The sequence below is a fragment of the Eschscholzia californica genome, unplaced genomic scaffold (genome assembly GCF_041429995.1).
Source record: "Eschscholzia californica isolate CP2 unplaced genomic scaffold, dmEscCali1.0.p SCAF_1, whole genome shotgun sequence".
Taxonomy (NCBI): domain Eukaryota; kingdom Viridiplantae; phylum Streptophyta; class Magnoliopsida; order Ranunculales; family Papaveraceae; genus Eschscholzia; species Eschscholzia californica.
In genome coordinates, this window is record NW_028238198.1 from 28987700 (window position 1) to 29006909 (window position 19210).

A 19210-nucleotide genomic window follows, 5' to 3' on the forward strand; every position below is an offset into this window, starting at 1 on the left:
CCCTTTCTTGGTCCGTGATGAGACATGAAAATGTCCCATCTGAATCTCTTAATTCGGGTTAGTTAGTCCAGTTCGAGCGGTTACTCTGATAATTTGTTTGATTTTCTTTCTCAGGTGCCTTTTACGGAGTTTGGTGAAAAAAATAGTTAAGATCGGGAGAAAGACACACATGAGGGGCATTATGGTCATTGGTTGATTTTGGTATTTCGACCAACATTGATGATCAGGTGAAAAGTAGAGTTCAAGACGAGTCTGTGGGTGAAAACAAAGGTCCAATCGGAGTTCGGATGAGAAACTTATAGGTAGTCAAAGTTGGAGTCAAAGGCATTGACCAACAGTTATTAGACGACCTGTGGCGCAAAGGTAATGGTAGAACGTGGTGCGTCTAGATATTTTCGGGCTGTCTTTGGTCATTATGGTGGGCGCACAGACTATTTTCGGGGATCCAGCCAGGCAACACGGGACTTTAAAGAAATTGCTCTACAATGCGCTAGAAGCAAGATACTTCGATGCTCCCGCGAGGATCCAGTAGCCGGTTTCAATAGCTCAACACGTGGCGTCATCTTTTGAGCTTGTTTCATCTTGTTTCGCTGGTCCGTGACACAACAAAACAGTCCCTCTTGACAGCTCACACGGTCATCTGTTATGGCTTTACCCGGTTGGTCATTTATTCCCAAGTTTTGTGGGAAATGTTATTCTTCCTCTTTCTTTGACCTTCTTCTACTAAAACAGAAAATACAGTCGAGAGAGAACGAAAATGGAAGTAAAGAAGATTAGAGATATTGAAAGAGACCGTGAGAAGGAAAGAGGGATATTCAGTGAGGAGATTTGTTATCTACTATTATGGAAAGAAGATGGAGAAAGATATTATACTTCAAATAAAAAAAGAAACCATAGAAGAGATTTGGAAAGAGATATGATTTAGAGAGAAAGGAGATCTTAGAGAAGGTTGCTATTTTTCTAGAGAGAGAAACCTCTCGGCTGGAAATGGAATAACAAGATTGACAGAGAATTTGAAGATTAGAGAGAGAAAGATTTTCAGAAGTATGTTAGCTGTACATATCGATTTGAAATTGAAGGAAGAGATGATTCAGCTGTGATATTATTGAAAGAGATATTACTTTCTCTTAGAAAACAGAGAAAATGATGAGAGAAATTAGAATAAAAATGGAAGGTGAGAGATTGGATTAGTGATTTTTCTATTTAGAGAGAAGGAAATATATTATACAAAAAAAAGAGATTTCTTTCTTAACAGAGATTTTCGAAATCAGGGAAGGAATAGTTGGAGGAAATCTGCTCTTATCTTCATTGAATCATGGAGAGAGCGGTACATAAACAGAGGTCGGCTGGTTATCAAAGACATCTCGGCTTGGAGGATCCTCTCGAGCTCAATAGGACAACAAGATTAGAGAGAGAAAGCTCAGCCAAAATCATCATCATCACTTGTTTTTGATGTTTTCTTTTTCTATTTTTTTGTATTTTTTCTGTTTGTGAGAGAGAGAGAGAGATTACAGAAAGAAAGATAGAGATTACAGAGAGAGAGAGAGATTGTAGAGATTACAGAGAGAGAAATTACAGAAAAGAAAAGAAGAAATCCGAATTTCTTTGTTATTTATCTTTTTCTTGCTTTACTACTCCTGTTAGTGAGAAAGAGAAACATAGAGAGTGGGAAGAGAGAGAAAATACAGTAGAATGAGGAAGAAACAGGAAGTTAGAGAGAGAAAAAGAGTTTGAGAAGACGAGAAAAGAGAGTGGAAAATAATTTTCTCACAGGGAAAATATTTCTGAGAAGATGAGAAAATTGTTTTCCCTTAAGGCGCGTTTGGCGGATAGAAGGAAAAATCAGAAGGAAATCATTTCCAGCTAAGAAAAGTTTAATTCTTTTTCCATTTTCTCTCTTATTCTTCGTATTTATTTTAATCTCATATTAAGATTAACTAACCCATCAATCTAGGGTTAGAATGAAACCACATTCAAAATTTTAATCGGGGTTTTAACGAAAACATTTTCCGGAATTCGGGTAGTTCATTATCTTGAATTCCGAGTTATGAAAAAAAGAGTGCTTTAATATGTCGAAGTATTTGTTCTTAAAAGTAATTTTATGTGGTAAATTCAGAAACCTTCGTCTCTCTCCCTTAGGTCATCTACCCATTTGAGTTTCACCTTTTAATCGTTTTAATATTTTATTTATTTTATTTTAAAACCACAACCAAAATCAAAACCAAAAATCGTACTAATTCTAAGTTTCAGAATAGATTTGACTAGTCTCTGCGGATCGACCCCGACTTACCGGGAAATTACAACTTGACACCCGTGCACTTGCGGGTGTAGACCTATTTAGGAAACTTTCAAGGCCCATCAGTCCGCAACCGTATTTCTCTCTCCATCTTTATCCCTCGATCCATGTCTAATGTGGCGCCATCAGCTGGATATGAAGCAAGAGAAGTGAAAGTGGGATATTCGGTGATTCCTGTTATTTGAATATAATGGTTTATCGACTTTTTTCTTTAAACAAATTTCGTTATGGAACTAATCAATTTTTTTCCGGAACTACCCTCGGGGCCAAAATTGAACTCGTTCACAAAAACAAATTAAAAACATAAAACTACTTTCGTCTCTTTATATCTCCTCAGGGCCGGACCCACCAAAAGGCTTTTTTTACGGGGGCACATGCTCCAAAGGTGGGTTCCCCTTTAAAGCAGTCCATGTTATTTTTACAACTCGCTGTTGTTTCCTCCCTTTTAGGATCCAAGAGGTCCAAATGTAACGGATTCACAATACAACCATTTTAATGTCTCCATATGAGTTACAAGCTCTCGCAACCAAGCTAGAAGGCAATTTCATTCCATTTTCATTTTATTTATAATTGATTATTTTAAATCTTCGAATGCATAACATTTATAAACTGATAGATTAAAATGTAATTCAATTTTTTTTACCTTATGTCCGATTTTTTTTTCTTTTTTCTATGTTTCTTAGTTCACAGACGACTAAAAACAAATTTAATTTTTTTATATTTTTATTTACTTTTTCCATATTAATTAATTAGAAATTTAAAGCTCTCTATCTCTCTCTCTAGAATTTCTCATTTGATCATTGAAGCAAGGAATAAAATTTTGGTTTCGGTGGAAATTTTGGTCGGTCCAAAAGTGGTAGCGTTTCGGTCTATGTGGAAATTTTATAAATTTTCGGAAGTGTAAAATTAAGTTAGTATGAAAGATTAGTATGTTTGAGGCCTATTATGCAATAAAAAAATTATGTTAGCAAGTTGAATTGAATTATTTACCTCTTATAATCCTAAAACAGCTAGGTTGGGGGTTAATCTGTAATAAAATGATTAGTTTAGGGGGCAAATTAGATTATTTTCTAATCATTCTGTTCGTTTGAGGGACTATTTTCACTTAAGAACTTGTTTAGGGATTAAGGTGTCGTTTGGCAACACTAAAATACGTTACTTTTGTGCTTATTTAAGTAGAAAAGTAAAAAAGTTAGTTTGGTAACACAGAAATTACCGACTTCACTTAAAGTTAAAATTTGACTTTCTTTTAAAGTTAATATTTTTAGCTTTTGTCTTCAAAGTAAAGTAACTTTTTTTTGAGACATGCATGAATTTTACTTGATAAAATATTTTTCTTTATCTATCTTCACTCCACCAACACAACTTAACTTGTACCATACCATTGTACCCTTACCACCACCATAACAAGCATTGCACCTCCCCCACCACCATACGTCAACTACCACCACCACACCTTAACCACCACTTGTGTACCACCACCACCACCATACACCATCATCACACTTTGACAACAACCACCTCGTACCTCCACCACCACCACAGTACATTCACCACCACCCCAACTACCGCCATCACCATACCTTTCACCACCTTCACCACCACCATCACCATACCTTCACCACCACACCACCATACCTCCATCATTACCACCTACAAATCTTATCCACCCCCATCATACTTCTGTCATCACCACTCACATACCATATCGACTAGCACCACCACCATATCTCAACCATCACCATCACCGTACTTCCACCACCATACCACTATCACCATACCTACGTCACTATCACTCACATACCTTATCCACCACCACCACCACAACCGTATCTCAACCATCACCACTACCACCATCATCATACCTCCACTTCCACCTCCACCATCTCCATACCTCCACCACAATCGCCACCATTGCCACCATCATACCTTTACCATCACCACCATCAAACCTCAAACACCACCAAACCCCATAACCATACCTTCGTGGCACCGCCACCGCCTCTACCACCAATATCACCATCACTTCGTATTCAAGAGTAATCGTGAAAATTATAAATGAATTCAATTAAAATCAAGTACCTCTATGAGAAAGAAAAATAAAATTATCAAAAGTAAATTGTGTTACCAAACTAACTTTTTGATTTTTTTACTTACAAGTAACATTTTTGCCAAACATATTTTCGAAACTTTTTTACTTTTTTAAAGCAAAAGAACTTCTACTACAAGCAAAAGTACTTATACTTTTGGTTGCCAAACGACACCTAAGTAAGAAATTACTTTTGAAGTAATATAAAAATCAAGTACTAAAGGCGCCCTCCCAAAGTGTTATTTGACAAAAATGTTACTTATAAGTAAAAAAGTCAAAAAGTTAGTTTGGTAATCCAATTTACTTTTTATTTTTCTTTTACTCGTAGAGGTACTTTATTTTAATTGAATTTATTTATGATTTCCACGATTATTCTTGTATACGAAGTGATGGTGATATTAGTAGGGAGCAGTGCCTTGAAAGTATAGTTATGGGGTTTGGTGGTGCTTGAGGTATGATGATGGTGGTGGTAGAGGTATGATGGTGGCAGTGGTGGTGGAGGTATGATGACGGTGATGGTGGTGGAATTACGGTGGTAGTGGATGTATGGTGGTGGTGGTTGAAGTACGGTGGTGATGATGGTGGAAGTACGGTGGTGGTGTGGTTGTAGGGATTTATACCCTTATACTAGTATTTATAGCGGATAACGACATCTAATGTCTAACACTAGTATCCCCAAGATCATCATGCAAAACTAGTAATTAACTAATAGGAAGATAGTAGATTACCTTAATCGCTATTTCCCTCAAGCTAGTTGAATAGATTAAAGAAGACCAAGAGCTTCAAACGTAGCTCCTCTACTTGGGACACCGAACGGTGTATTTAATCTCCCTCCTTGAAAGCTCGCTAGCACTCCAATGGTGGTTTGATAATAAGAAGACCTTCTTCTTGCTTGACTAGAAGATAGATTGGGAATTAGCTCACTTTCTCCTCTCTACTTGATGTGGTAGAGTAAGAAAGCTTAGAGAGAAATTCCACACCTTATTCTCTGCCCTAAGAGTGTTTATATAGAACCCTAATGAGAATACACCTCCTCAAAGGTTTCCTAAAACACCCTTTAGAATAAGATTTAGGGAAATAGTCGAAAATAGCAATTAATGATATTTTCTCAATTACCTAAGTAGAAGGTGCCCAAACACCACGAAATTTTACTTTCATACTACTGGCTATGTCAGCAACTCACCCTCCAAAATTCAGCCCAATCCGAATCCCGGAAGTACCTGAACCGGTCCAGGCCCAAAACCCTTATTCCGGGCCTTTTTGCTATCTTTTGTCCAAATTCTATTTAGGACTGTGAGATATGTTTATGGGACATTCCCAATGTTATATCACACTCCCACTAGTCATATCATCCGATTAAATGCCCATTCTTATGTGTAACCCGATGTAGGATCCGATCGAAGCTAGCCGCGAATTACTTCGTAATTCGACGATCGTAGTTGGTTTCTAGCTAAACACTATGACCCTTAAATCAATCGGACTTGATGATCTTCTTCATCAATTATCCTAGCCGACATATTGCTCGCATTGCCATCTTGGTCGAAGGACATCTCCTTCAACTTCTTCAGTGGTGTGGTGGTTGAGATATGGTGGTGGTGGTGGAAGTATGGTAGTGGTAGAGGTATGATAGTGGCGGAGGTATGGTGGTGGTGGTGGATAAAGTATGTGAGTGGTAGTGACAGAGGTATGGTGGTGATGGTAGAGGTGGTGGATAAGATATTTAGGTAGTAATGATGGAGGTATGGTGGTGGTGGTTGATGAGACATGAAAATGTCCTATCTGGATCTCTTAACTCGGGCTAGTTAGTCCAGTTCGAGCAGTTACTCTGATGAATTGTGTGTTTCTGTTGTCAAGGTGTGTTCTAAGGTGTTGAGAGCGGAAAACGGATAAAATCGGGAGAAAGACACACTTTAGGGCATTTTGGTTATTTGGATATGGGGGTGTTCTAGAAATTTTAGTACTCGGTTGAAAAGTAGAGTTCAAGACGAATCAGTAGGCAGAAACGGGAGTCAAATCGGAGTCCGGACGAGAAAAATAAAGCAAGTCGAAGTTTGGGTCAAAATCAATTGACCTGGGTGCAACGTAGTTCTTCCGACAACACGTGGCATGCATCGGATTGGGTGAGGGCTCTTTTCGGCCGCTCATAGTTGTACGTCGGGAATTTCTGAAGCGCATTATTCCATGTGACGTGAAGCATTGTACCAGCATAGTCTCACGTGATCTGACGGATGTGAGTGAGAGCACGTGGATCAGCAAGCAAATGAGTGGCTTCTTCATTTCTTTTGATGGACCTTCTTGTAGCAAAACTCAGCCGGGTATCACGTGTGTATAACAACCAAATCTACACGGTCAAATTTTCTCTTATCCCCTCATTTTATTTTGGAAACCTTTATTAACTGATTGGTTATATCTTTTCTCCTCTCTTAACCCATCATGCATTCCTTTTTTAAAAGAAACTTTTCTTTTTAAGAAAACTAACAGAAATTTGAAGATTGAAAGGGAAAGAGATGGAGAGATTGATAGAGAATTTTTACAGAAGGAAAGAGGATAAGATTCGGTTAATATTGAGAAGAATTCTTTAAGGAGGCCATTAGAGCTTGATTATGGGAAGTTCCTTTAATATAATTTCTAGAGAGAGAGAATATATTTCTTTCTCTCTTCTCGTTTGAAACCAGAGATGGAAAGAGATCGTGTAGCTGGGATTCAAAAGATATTTAGAGAGACAAATCATATTGCTGAGCTGTGATAGGATTTAATTGTTAAAGAGAGTATGGGATTTCTTCAAATCAGAGAGATAAAGAATTAACCAGAGAGATAGAGGGATTAAAAGAGTTGAAGATAGAAAAAGATATTGGATCTGGATATTTCTTAGAGAATGGGGGATATTTACAGTGATTAGAGAAAGACAGAGGATGCCATGATTAGCCGAATCAAAGAAGGAAACAGAGGGAGGTCAACTATTTTTCAGTCTCTTCTGCCCGGCTATAAGAAACAGGGAGCAAGAACTAATGGGATTATCTTCTCTTTAGGGATGATGCATACTCGGCTGGGAGAAAAAATGGTTAAGGAGAAAAAAAGACAATCGACACCATTATCATCACACAGAGAACCATTGTTTCCAGAATTATTGTTTTATTTTTCTATTTTTTTGTATTCTCCTTCTTTGTGTGAGAGAGAGAGAGAGAGATTACAGAGAGATAAAGAGATTGTATACAGAGTAAGGAAGAAGGAAGCAGAGAGGCAAAGAGAGAAACAGAGAGAAGTTTATGTTATAAAACTTGTTTTTGATTGATTTCATTAATATAGTTTCATTCTTTTCAGTTATATTGGATATAAAGAGAGAAAGAAAGGATTATATTAGAGAAAAAGAGAGATTACAGAAAGTAAGAGAGTGAATTCTGAAGATTTGAGAATTCTCCCTTACCTTTAACATAGGCAATGGGTTATATTTATAGCCATTATAGGATATACATGGATTACAAGATAATGGAAGATATACATGGATTACAAGATAATTGAAAATATATCTAGAATAACTTAAGTAAAGAAACATTTGATTTAGGCAAAGATTATGGTTTATCATCCCCCCTCAAGATGAACTGTTGGCATTGCGAAGTGAAAGCTTGTTACAAAGAAGCTCATGACGTCCTTTGACAAGACCCTTGGTAAATATATCGGCAAGTTGTTGATGAGTGGGTACATAACTGACTTGCAGTGCTTTTCTTTGGACTCTTTCCCGAACAAAGTGGTAATCCAACTCCATATGCTTTGTTCTTGAATGGAGAATTGGATTGTGTGCCATGTAAGTGGCACTAATGTTGTCACAATGTAATTGTGGTGCCTTTGTCATTGAAATACCCAAATCACAAAGTAAATGTTGAATCCAAGCTAATTCAACAAGCGTTATAGCCAAGGCTCGGTACTCAACCTCGGTACTAGATCGTGCTACCGTTGGCTGCTTCTTAGAAGTCCATGAAATTGGATGATTACCAAGAAACATACAATTTCCTGAAACGAATCGACGAGTGTCTGGATCACCAGCCCAATCTGCATCTGTGAAGGCGGTAAGTTGTGCATTAAATCCTTTAGCATGTGATTCTTAGGAAGTGGAAAAGAAAATACCATGACCAAGTGTGCCTTTTAGGTACCGTAAAATACGCTTGACCACACCAAAGTGAATAACCGTCGGTGAATGCATATGTTGACACACTTGGTTAACTGAATAAGTGATATCAGGTCTTGTAAGAGAAAGATATTGCAAGGCGCCAACTAATGAACGATAGAGGGTAGTATTTTCAAACTTCTCACCATCTAAAGAAGACATTTTCTTTCCACAAGGACTTGGAGTAGAAACAGGTTTAGAGTCAAGAAGATCAATTCTTCTTAAAATATCAGTAGTATACCTGTTCTGTGTTATTAAGAGTCCCTCGGGAGAACGTGATATTTCCATGCCTAGGAAATAATGCAAATCTCCCAAATCTGTCATAGAGAATTGACAGTGTAATGAAGAGACAATCTGAGAGATTACAATATCATCTGAACCTGAACCTGTGATTAATATATCATCCACATACAAGAGTAAAATAGTTATGGAGTTTGAAGTTTGATAGATAAACAGAGAACTATCAGTACGAGATGCGACAAAGCCCAATTCAGTTATATATGTAGTAAAACGATTGAACCAATCTCGTGGTGCCTGTTTTAATCCATACAAGGCTTTATTTAGCTTGCAAACATGGTCTGGAAAAGCTGAATCCACAAATCCAGGGGGTTGATGCATATAGACATCCTTATCAAGAAATCCGTGCAAAAAGGCATTTTTAACGTCCAATTGCTTGATTCTCCAACCTGAAGTAACTGCAACACTCAAAACTAATCGGATAGTTACTGGTTTAACAACTGGAGAAAAAGTTTCGTCATAATCTAGACCATGTTGCTGAGAATACCCTTTGGCGACTAACCTCGCTTTATATCGATCAATGGATCCGTCGCTTTTGGATTTCACTTTATAAACCCATTTACACCCTACTAAATTCATCTTCGGATCACGAGGAACCAATATCCAAGTTTGATTTTTCAGCAAAGCATTAAACTCATCTGCCATTGCAAGTTGCCAGTTGCGATCTTTCGAGGAAACAGTGAAACTCGTCGGCTCTTAGGGTAAGGTATCAACAGAGGCTAAAAATGCCTTAGAGACAGGATGTCGAGATGCAGCTAAAGAAATAATTTGCTTAGGTTTAGAGATACCTGATTTTGACCGTGTAACCATTCTATGTTGCACAGGAACCGAGCGAGCTGAGTCACTAGTTGCATGGTTCAATGAAGATGGGGCAGAATCAATAACTTGGGTAGGATCTGCCACAGTAGTTGCATCGTCCAAGGGTTCCATGGATGAGTTAGTAGGAAAAGACGAAGGAGAGGTAACCCTTATAGTGTTATCCACATCAGAAAAATGGTGCAAAGAATCATTATTAATCGGCGGTGAAGTATTCGGATTTGAGACAGGTTGATTGCTAATTGGAACATTGGGAATATCTTGAGGAGTTAAAGTAGATGGGGAGGAAGCTAGTAGCTCTAAGAACACCCATTTGGGGGCTTCTTCAACCAAAATTTCTTTCTTTTGATTTTGTAGACCTGGAATAGCAAAGGAAAAGTAATATTCGTCAAATAAAACATGTCTTGAAATAAAAAATTTGTTGGTAATAGGATTTAGGCACTTATAACCTTTATACGATTCACAATACCCAATAAAAACACATGGAAAACTCTTATAATCAAGTTTGTGTTTTCGATACGGCGTTAATAAAGGAAAACAACGACAACCAAACACTCGAAAAAACTCATAATTTGGAATCCTTTTGTATAAGACAGAGTAGGGAGACTCATTTTTTAAAGTAGGAGTTGGTAACCGGTTTATCAAATATGTAGCCGTACTAAAGGCCTCAGGCCAAAAATGCTTTGGTAAGTGACTTTGATGTAATAAGGCAAGGCCCGTCTCAACGTGCCTAACTTTTCTTTCCGCCATCCCATTCTGTTGTGGGGTGTGAGGACAAGAAATTTGATGTAGAATTCCATTTTCCTTGAAGAAATTTTGTGAGGCGGAGGAACTGTACTCGCCACCGCCATCACTTTGAAAAATTTTAATAGTACTATTAAATTGATTTTCCATTAGGAGCTTAAAATTTTTCAAACAATCAAAGACTTGAGTTTTGTTTTTCAAAAAATAAAGCCAAGGAAACTTGGAAAAATCATCAACCAATATTAAGAAATATTTGAAACCAAAAGAAGAAATTATTGGTGAGGGGCCCCAAAGATCGGAATGAACTTTAGAAAGAAGAGAATAATAACGAGAAGTAGATAACTTGAAAGGCAAGCTATGATGCTTAGCAAGAACACAACTTTCACATAAACTAGATTTCGGAATTATTGAATTAGAATTACTAAACTCAGAAACAACCTTAGACATAAGACGATAATGGGGATGACCCAAACGCATATGCCAAATATCCCACTTATTTTTTTTTTGAACCTAGATAACAAGCAGAAAAAGACCTATTATTACTACTGTTTGCTTGAAGAGCCGACCCCAAACATTGATAAAGCCCATCTTTATTGATGCCTTGAAGAACTAACTTCCCCGTTCGTCGATCCTGAACAAAAAAGTGGTCACGGTTAAAAATTACCCAGTAATCAAAATCTTTAGTTAACTGAGATACTGATAATAAGTTCTTCGTGATTGACGGTACATGATAAACATTATTTAAAGTAATAGAATAAGAAGATGAGCCAAGAACAACATTCCCAATATTTTTAATGGGTAAAAGTGTACCATTTCCTATGGAAATGGGATCGGATCCTTGGAAAGAGTTGCGATTTACCATCGTCGTTTCGTCATTCGTCATATGATTAGACGCACCTAAATCGGCATAATAACTTGGATTAAAAGGGACTACTTGTTGTTGGTAGGCAGCAAATGATTGAGGGACATCCTGAGGTTGATAGTTGAGATTCATACGATGATAACATTGAAGAGCCGTATGGCCTATACGACCACAAATCTGACAAGAGGGTCGTTGAGGTGGAGAAACACCTAAAATCGAGGAACTTTGTCCATGTTGTTGATTAAGAAAACCAATGCGTCCACCACGATTGCGTCCCCTGTAAGAAGAACGACCACCACGACCTCCACGATTCTGATTTGAGAACTCTCTTTGTTGTGGTTTTGATTGTGATAGGCCTAAAATAGGTCTATTCCCGCAAGTATACGGGGTCAAGTTATAGTATAATTTGTAAACGGGAAATCGTCCCAAGGAATAGGTAGGTAACTTCGAATATTGACGGCGAGTTTAGCCCAATAATCAAAATGTCAATAGTTAACTTAGACTAACACACACCCCACTTCATAAGTTTGATGATTGATTTGGAAGAAGTAAGAAAACAAATAAAACCAACTAAACTATCTAAGAGAGAGGTAAGAGGATATCTAAGGTTATAAAATCCCCCGCAATTTTCACTTTATAAAACAAGCACTAATTACTTATATCTCTTTTGTATTTACTCGGGATCCAATATAATGAACTATTTGGAGTCCGGATGATGTTCTAGATAAAACAATTTTATGATTACTAATTCTAATTGTCTTCCTTATAGAGATTCGGATTGCTTAACTATTATTCATCATCTAAAAACCATACTCCATCTAACAACTTAACGAAAGTATGAAATATCTAATTATGAGGCATGAGTAATGGAAAGAAAATCCAATCCATATAGATAAACAATCAATAGACATTAAAGCACATCAAAGGATTTAATTAATCAAGAACAAGTATTATAAAGATCCAAAATGGGTTTCATTCACAACCTTAGATTGCTAAGTTAACTATACATGGAATCTAGAGTAACATTCATTGACATTGTAAAATAAATGAAAATACTAAGAAATTAATGGAAAGAAATCACCAATCAAATTCCATATCCCCATGTATTTCCAATTTGTCTAAGATTTGCTCCATTTGTGCTCAAGAATTTTACTCCAAGAATGCCAAGTAATAGCTATTTTATTGCCACCCAAATAAGAAAAAGAAAGAAAAGGAAGAAATTAGATGTAGAAAGAAGTTGGAAAGAAAAGATGAAAGGGGGTAAAGATGATAGAAGAATATGGAAGGAAGAAGGAGAAGACTATTAATGGAAGAATAATAGTGGTAGAGAAGAAGTAGTAGTAGTAGTAGTAGAGAAAGATGAAAAAAGAATGGAAAAGATGGATTTGGTAGAGAAAATAGGTTAGAGAAAGAAATAGGTAAGAGGAGATGTAAGAGGAGGTATGGGAATAGAGAAGAGGGATTGGGAGGGTTTGCAAGTCTAGAAGGAAATGAAAGAGGTAGAGATTTATCTATAGGTGGGTTGATGGCTAGGGTTTTAGGAGTTAATTGGGAGAAAATTGGAGAAAGAGGGTTAAAATATATAGGAACTTAGAGTTGTTTTGTACTCAAGAAATGATTTCTTATTGGTTGAACATAAAGTGAGACAAAAAGGAGGGGCATAAAAGTAATTTCAGGAGGGATTAAAAGTGAAAAACAGGGAGCCACGCGTCTTCTGTCCGGTTGGGTCTTAATTCGGATGATACAGTGCAGCCGGATTCATAGGGTTAACTTACGGGACGTACAGAAGCCGTCGGATGGAAGGACAACGCGGATCTGGATGGTTTGGGAAGGGACACGTGGTTGGGAGCACGGAAGTCGGCTGCTTTGGGCGACACGGAATAATCAATAAAGGTTGGGAGCTCAGCAGCCATCGGATCTCGAAAACGCGAAAACAAACGGTTAAGATTAAAACGTTGGAGCAGGACTACCGAACTAAGTTGCGTCCGAAACACGGAATCATGCTCTAAGGGTCAATTTCGGTGCTCAGCGCTAACACGGTAATTAGATACACCGGCCTCCTTCCTTCGCCACGTGTCTGTTGGTGTACCGCGCGCCAAATTTGTGCCCGACACTGTCCCGAGTATTGACCAAATATGCACCAAATGTTGACCTGACTTTGACCTTGCATTTTTCACTCATCCGGACTCCGAATTGACTTCCGTTTTCTCCTACGAGCTCATCTCGACCTCTACTTTTCAACCACGCTCTGACCTTGGACAAATTACTAGAATGTCCTTGACTCCAAATGACCAAAATACCCTTCATGCATCTTTTCCTCGTTTTTCACACCTAATTCTGCAAAAGACACCTAATCAAGAAAACCAACCATTTTATTATAATAAAGACTCGAAACCGACTAACTTGGCTAAATTAAACGACTTAGATGGGACATTTTCATGACCCATCAGATTGGATTACCTGATTTTTTGCTACAAGGGCTGTGGACATAATAGAGGAATCAGATCCAGATTTTTGTTCCTGAATACGCATATCCTGGTTAAAGAGAAGAGGTAGAAGTTGATTAAAACTTGGTAAAGTTTCCCGAGTTTCAATGGCTGTTACGAATCCATTGTAGTCGGAATCTAAACCACGAAGAGTATGAAGAACGAGTTCAAGATCAGGAATCGGATGATGCGAAACAGCTATTGCATCAAAAATTTCTTTGATCTTTCCAACATAATCTGGCATTGAGAGTGAGCCTTTACGGATGGTTTGGAGATGTAGAAGCAACTGTGATTTTCTAGCCGTATTTTGGGCTGAAAAGGTAGATTCCAGGTATCGATAAAACTCACGAGAAGTCTGAAATTCTGGAGTTTGTGAGAGAACTGAGGACGAGAGAGTGGTATTGATCCAACTTATGATGGTCTGGTCGACCTTTTGCCATTGATGAAAGGCTGGATTTGGTGTTTCAATGGAGGTTTCAGAATCAACAATGAAGGGTGTTGGTGGTTGAACAGTCGAGTCAATGTGATGGTAAAGATCTTGAGATCGCATAATAGGGATTATTTGCTTTTTCCAGGTAAGGAAGTTAGTGTGATCTAGCTTAATAGCTACAAGAGGAACAAGGTTAGTCAAAGATGGAGAGAATGAGTGGGTGACAATGGAGGAAGCACCTGTTGGTGGATTAGAAACAGCCATTTTGAATAGAGAAGAAGATAGAAGAGAAGAAAAAAAAATTTTATTTTTTTTCCTTAGAAGACCCTAAGCTCAGATACCATGAAGATTTGAGAATTCTCCCTTACCTTTAACATAGGCAATGGGTTATATTTATAGCCATTATAGGATATACATGGATTTCAAGATAATGGAAGATATACATGGATTACAAGATAATTGAAAATATATCTAGAATAACTTAAGTAAAGAAACATTTGATTTAGGCAAAGATTATGGCTTATCAAATTCAAGTGGGGAAGACGAGAAAACTGAGTGGAAAACAATTTTCCCACAGAGAAAATACTTCCAAGAAGACGAGAAAATAGATTTCCCTAAGGGTCTGTTTGTCTGTAAACCAGTAAAAACAAAAGGAAAATATTTTCCTTAGGGGCGCGTTTGGCTGCAACAGGGAAAATCAACAAGAAAAGTTAAATTCTTTTTTCCTTTTTTCTCTTATACTTCATATTTATTATTGTTAATCTCTTTAATCATGATTAGCTAAGACTCTCAATCTAGGATTTTACGATGAAACTCATTTTTGATCTTTTAGAGATATAATTTTGATTGATTACTCTTGATTATGCTTCATAGTTTAATTTGTTTTAGTTTGTTAAATAGCTTTTCGATTCATTATCTGTACTTTTAGGTTTGATACATTATGCTTAGGTTAAATCCTTTGATGGTGTATACTTATCACTTGATAGATAATAGTTTAGAGGTTTGTTTTTCAAAATAAACACAATTACATTGTTATAATTTATTGGTTTTAACGAAAACGACTCCCGGAATTAGGTTAGTTCATTATCCGAAATTCTGAGTTAAGGAAAAGAGAATTAATCATTTTAAGTATTTGTTCCAAAAAGTGATTTTATAGAGTGGATTCTAAAATCCTAGGTCTCTCCCCCATTTGAGTTTCTTGTATCATTTGTATTTATTTTCCTTTTGTTCAGGTATTTTAATCTTTAAAACCTATTTCCAAACAAAACCGTGTTACTTTCAAGTTCTAGAGCGGGTTTCACTTAGTCCCTGCGGATCGACCCGGGCTTACCGGAATTATCACTTGACGCCCGTATACTTGCGGGTGGTGACCTTTTTAGGAAACTTTTTAGGCCCATCAGTGGTGGTAGAGGTACCGTGGTGATATAGTGGTGGTGATGGTGGATAAGATATGTGGGTGGTAGTGGTGAAGGTATGGTGGTGGTGGTGAAGGTACGGTCGTGGTGGTGGTGGTAGAGGTACGGTGGTGGTGGTGGTGAAGGTACAGTGGTGGTAATGACACCTTAGACTTACAGTTTAAAAAACCTGAAACCCTAATCTCTTTCTACTTCAGCCGCACTTATCTTCTTCTTCTTCACCTATTAAACCAGAAACCCTACCCTTCTTCTTCTAATCTTCTCCCCCAAAATGGCTATTAAAATTTGAGATCTTAGAGACTAATAAGATATGAAGAAGAAACTTAGACATGATGAAGAAATCAAGAAGAACATGATGAATCAAAGAGGTTTTGCTTTAACCTTTCACTTTCTCTTATCTGTTTCGATATTTCTTAAAGTTTCGGTTGAAATCTTGCACGAAATTAATAGTTGTAAGCTCCATTTCGTGCACCTAATCTCAAAAAACGAAATATTTCGGATTTTTCAACTGAAATATTTCAATTGTTTAATCCTCGCATTGAAGTTCAAATCTTTAGGGGGAATTGACGATACCCTCTCACCACTAATGTCCAATTAGCGACACCCTTTTTTAATTGGATATTAGTGAAACCCCTTTTTTTGCACTTAGATTACGGAAATAAATTACAACAATCCGCAATTAATATCGTAAAATTCTAAGAAAAATTTAAAGAAGACCTCTTGATATATGTTGTTCTTTCTATTAATTATAACTCGTATACATTCAAATAATACAAATGCAAATTGAAATAGTGAATTGAATGAAAAATTAAAAAGCGAAATTATTAATTGAACTTACATGGTTAATTTTGCTATATTTTGATATATAAATTTATCTAAGTATTCATAATTCTGCAAATTTTCTCCATTAAGCAAGTTCGGTGAAAGGCATGCTTGTGTTTACGGTTTAGGGAAGGTTAAAAATGCGCTAAAGACCCTGTGTTCTCTTGGAAAAACTCGATCCACCCGAACTCAAAAAGTTAGAGGAAGTGGAGAGACATTTCAACAAATGATCAAATGCTAGGAAAATTGGTCAGTAGAATAGTGAATTTCAGGAACATGGTGTTGTTATTAGTGCATTGTTAGGAAAATCGGAAAGAACGGAGTTGAAAAGGTTAGAGGTAGTGCAGATACAATTCTACGTATATCCCTTAATCTAGGTTTCATATCTTGTATTTTTATTTTATTTTTGAATTTGCCCACTTACCTCAATAAATTTTTTTTATTTTATCTCTACACAAATCAATTTCGTTCAATCACCTTATAAACTTTTTATTGTCTCTCTTAATCGTTTCAGTATCTCTCTAATTCTAAATATCTTATTTAAGCTTTATACGAGTAAGACAAAATTATGACATAATATTATATAAAATTCGCCATGTCGGGAGGCACACGCTATACCCTAGTATATTATAAAAATATCTAATAAATGCGGAAAATAAGTTTCTATGGGTTTGCCTTTTTTGTTGGGAGGATGACAAGAAGAATGGGGAGAACTCTACGTAAGTTCTAGTTTAAACTTAAATGTATTTACGGTATTTAAATGTCAAGGCGTTGTTTGATATGCTTCTTTTATGCAGAAATAATGCGAAATCATCATGTTTTCGAAGGTGAAAGATGGTCTAGTATGGTGTGAAAATCTTGACATGAAAGTGATGCCTACTCATTCATGCATGTCTATCAAGATGAAGAGACAATAATACTTCAAATTCATTTTATTTGATTCTTAACCTAGAACATTTCAAAACAGGGGTTTAACCAGTTCAAGGTAAATTTACATTCTATCATCATTAAACCAAGACTATCCCCATCATAAAAAGAAAAAGAAAAACTTTAACAAGTAGAACATTACCACAAAAAGAAATAGGGTTAACAAGATAACAATTTTCTTAACCAACAGATCACGCGTTTCGTCGATATCTAATAGCATAACTAAAGAGAACAACCCAACTTCAAATACTTGTGTCAAATATTCTTCCAGGATCCCAACTTAACATGGATTAGGGGTAAACCAAATAGGAACAGGATCTGACCATGACATGCTGCTAAACATTGGTGTCCATTTGATACTACCGTTTGCTAAATCATATACTCCCATATAGTGATCTTTGTTTCCATTCCTACTGGTTAGGTGATCTATAAAATAAATGCGGTTACCTTCACAACCAGAAAAATCAGTAGCTAACAGACACGACGATGAATAACCACCACCCACAAACAACATTCGATCGTCTAAGCTTGAAACTGGCTCCCATTTTTGCTCGCTCGGATCGAGTCTGTAAACATTGAAAGTTGGTTTATAAGTTCGATTTTGAACCTCAGGATCATCTAAGTAAAACTTCAAAACCAGCAATAGTTCCCCGAATGAGTTCACCAGATAAAAAATGAAGTCATCACTGAGGTCCAGTGATTCCGGTGGTGGTGGTGTGATTGTAGAAACTAATGTAAGAACACCATTAATAACATCACAAATTGCTAGAGATCCTGCTCCATTTACAATATAGAATGAGTTATTATAATATATAACATCTTCGGAATAAGATTGAGCTTCTCCGATAAATGTCCATGATTCATCTCCTTTCTTATAAAAACCCAATTCCCCTGTTGAACTAAAGACTACAGATACAAAATCCTGTGATATGGGATTTGAAGATAAAACAACTTTCTTCATTGATATATCCAATGTCATTGATTCATCAAATGTAAAAGGTGGAAGTTTAAACTGAACCTTAGTAAGGGGATTCATTAACATGATGATGTTTGATGATCTTCCTTCTAGTAAAATAAGCCAACCTAATGAAGACCCATGACAATCATTACTCCTAACCTCCTGCAGATTCAAATGTTGAACTTTGTTTTCTAAAAGATTGAAGAAATCAATTTGATTTGATCGTATTTCTGATGAACAAAACAGTACCCATGGAAATTGGGGAGGAAGATGACTAGGGGGGGTTGATGATAAAGATTTCATCCATTTCTTACAAACAGCACTAAATCTAATGTAATCAGCATAGATGGTAATTCTTTTAGCTACCTCATTTATTAGTTCAGGTAGAAGTTCAGACCAACCTACTATCTTTTTTTCTGTTGAAATTTCAGACGGACCTACTGCTTCCATGATTTTAATTTTCAAGAAATCAAAACTGAAAAGAGAAATGGGTAAGTTTAGATGAAGAACCTGATTCTTGGAATTCTATCCTCCTGGCTAAATGGTTTCTTGATAAAAGCTCAAAATCTTATTTACTAATCAACTACTCCTACTACAGTATTTATAGTTATTGTAGAGAGAGAAAGAAGTAAAACTAACTCTCTAACTTTTCAACAAAACTGAAAAAACTAACTCTAACTAACTCTCTAACTTTTCAACAAAACAGAAAAAACTAACTTTCTAACAACTTTTGGTTTCTGTTATGGAATTCTATGAGCACTCTCTTGTAATTATTTATCTATTTAGTTACACCTGAATTACACCATCTTCATAGTACTCTCACATTCCTCAATCTTAATGAAGTCTGGAGTGTTGGGGTAAGGATGGTTGATAGAAAAGGATTTAGCCCAACTTTTTTTCTTCTTG

General features: G+C 36.7%; 1 protein-coding gene across 1 annotated transcript; it reads right to left on the reverse strand.

The window, feature by feature from the left end:
- Positions 1–17626: 17626 nt before the first annotated feature.
- Positions 17627–18754, reverse strand: LOC147565825 (F-box protein SKIP23-like). Its single transcript, XM_086652713.1, has one exon. It carries the CDS (start codon positions 18752–18754, stop codon positions 17627–17629), a length of 1128 nt encoding a protein of 375 aa, XP_086508839.1.
- Positions 18755–19210: the final 456 nt, after the last annotated feature.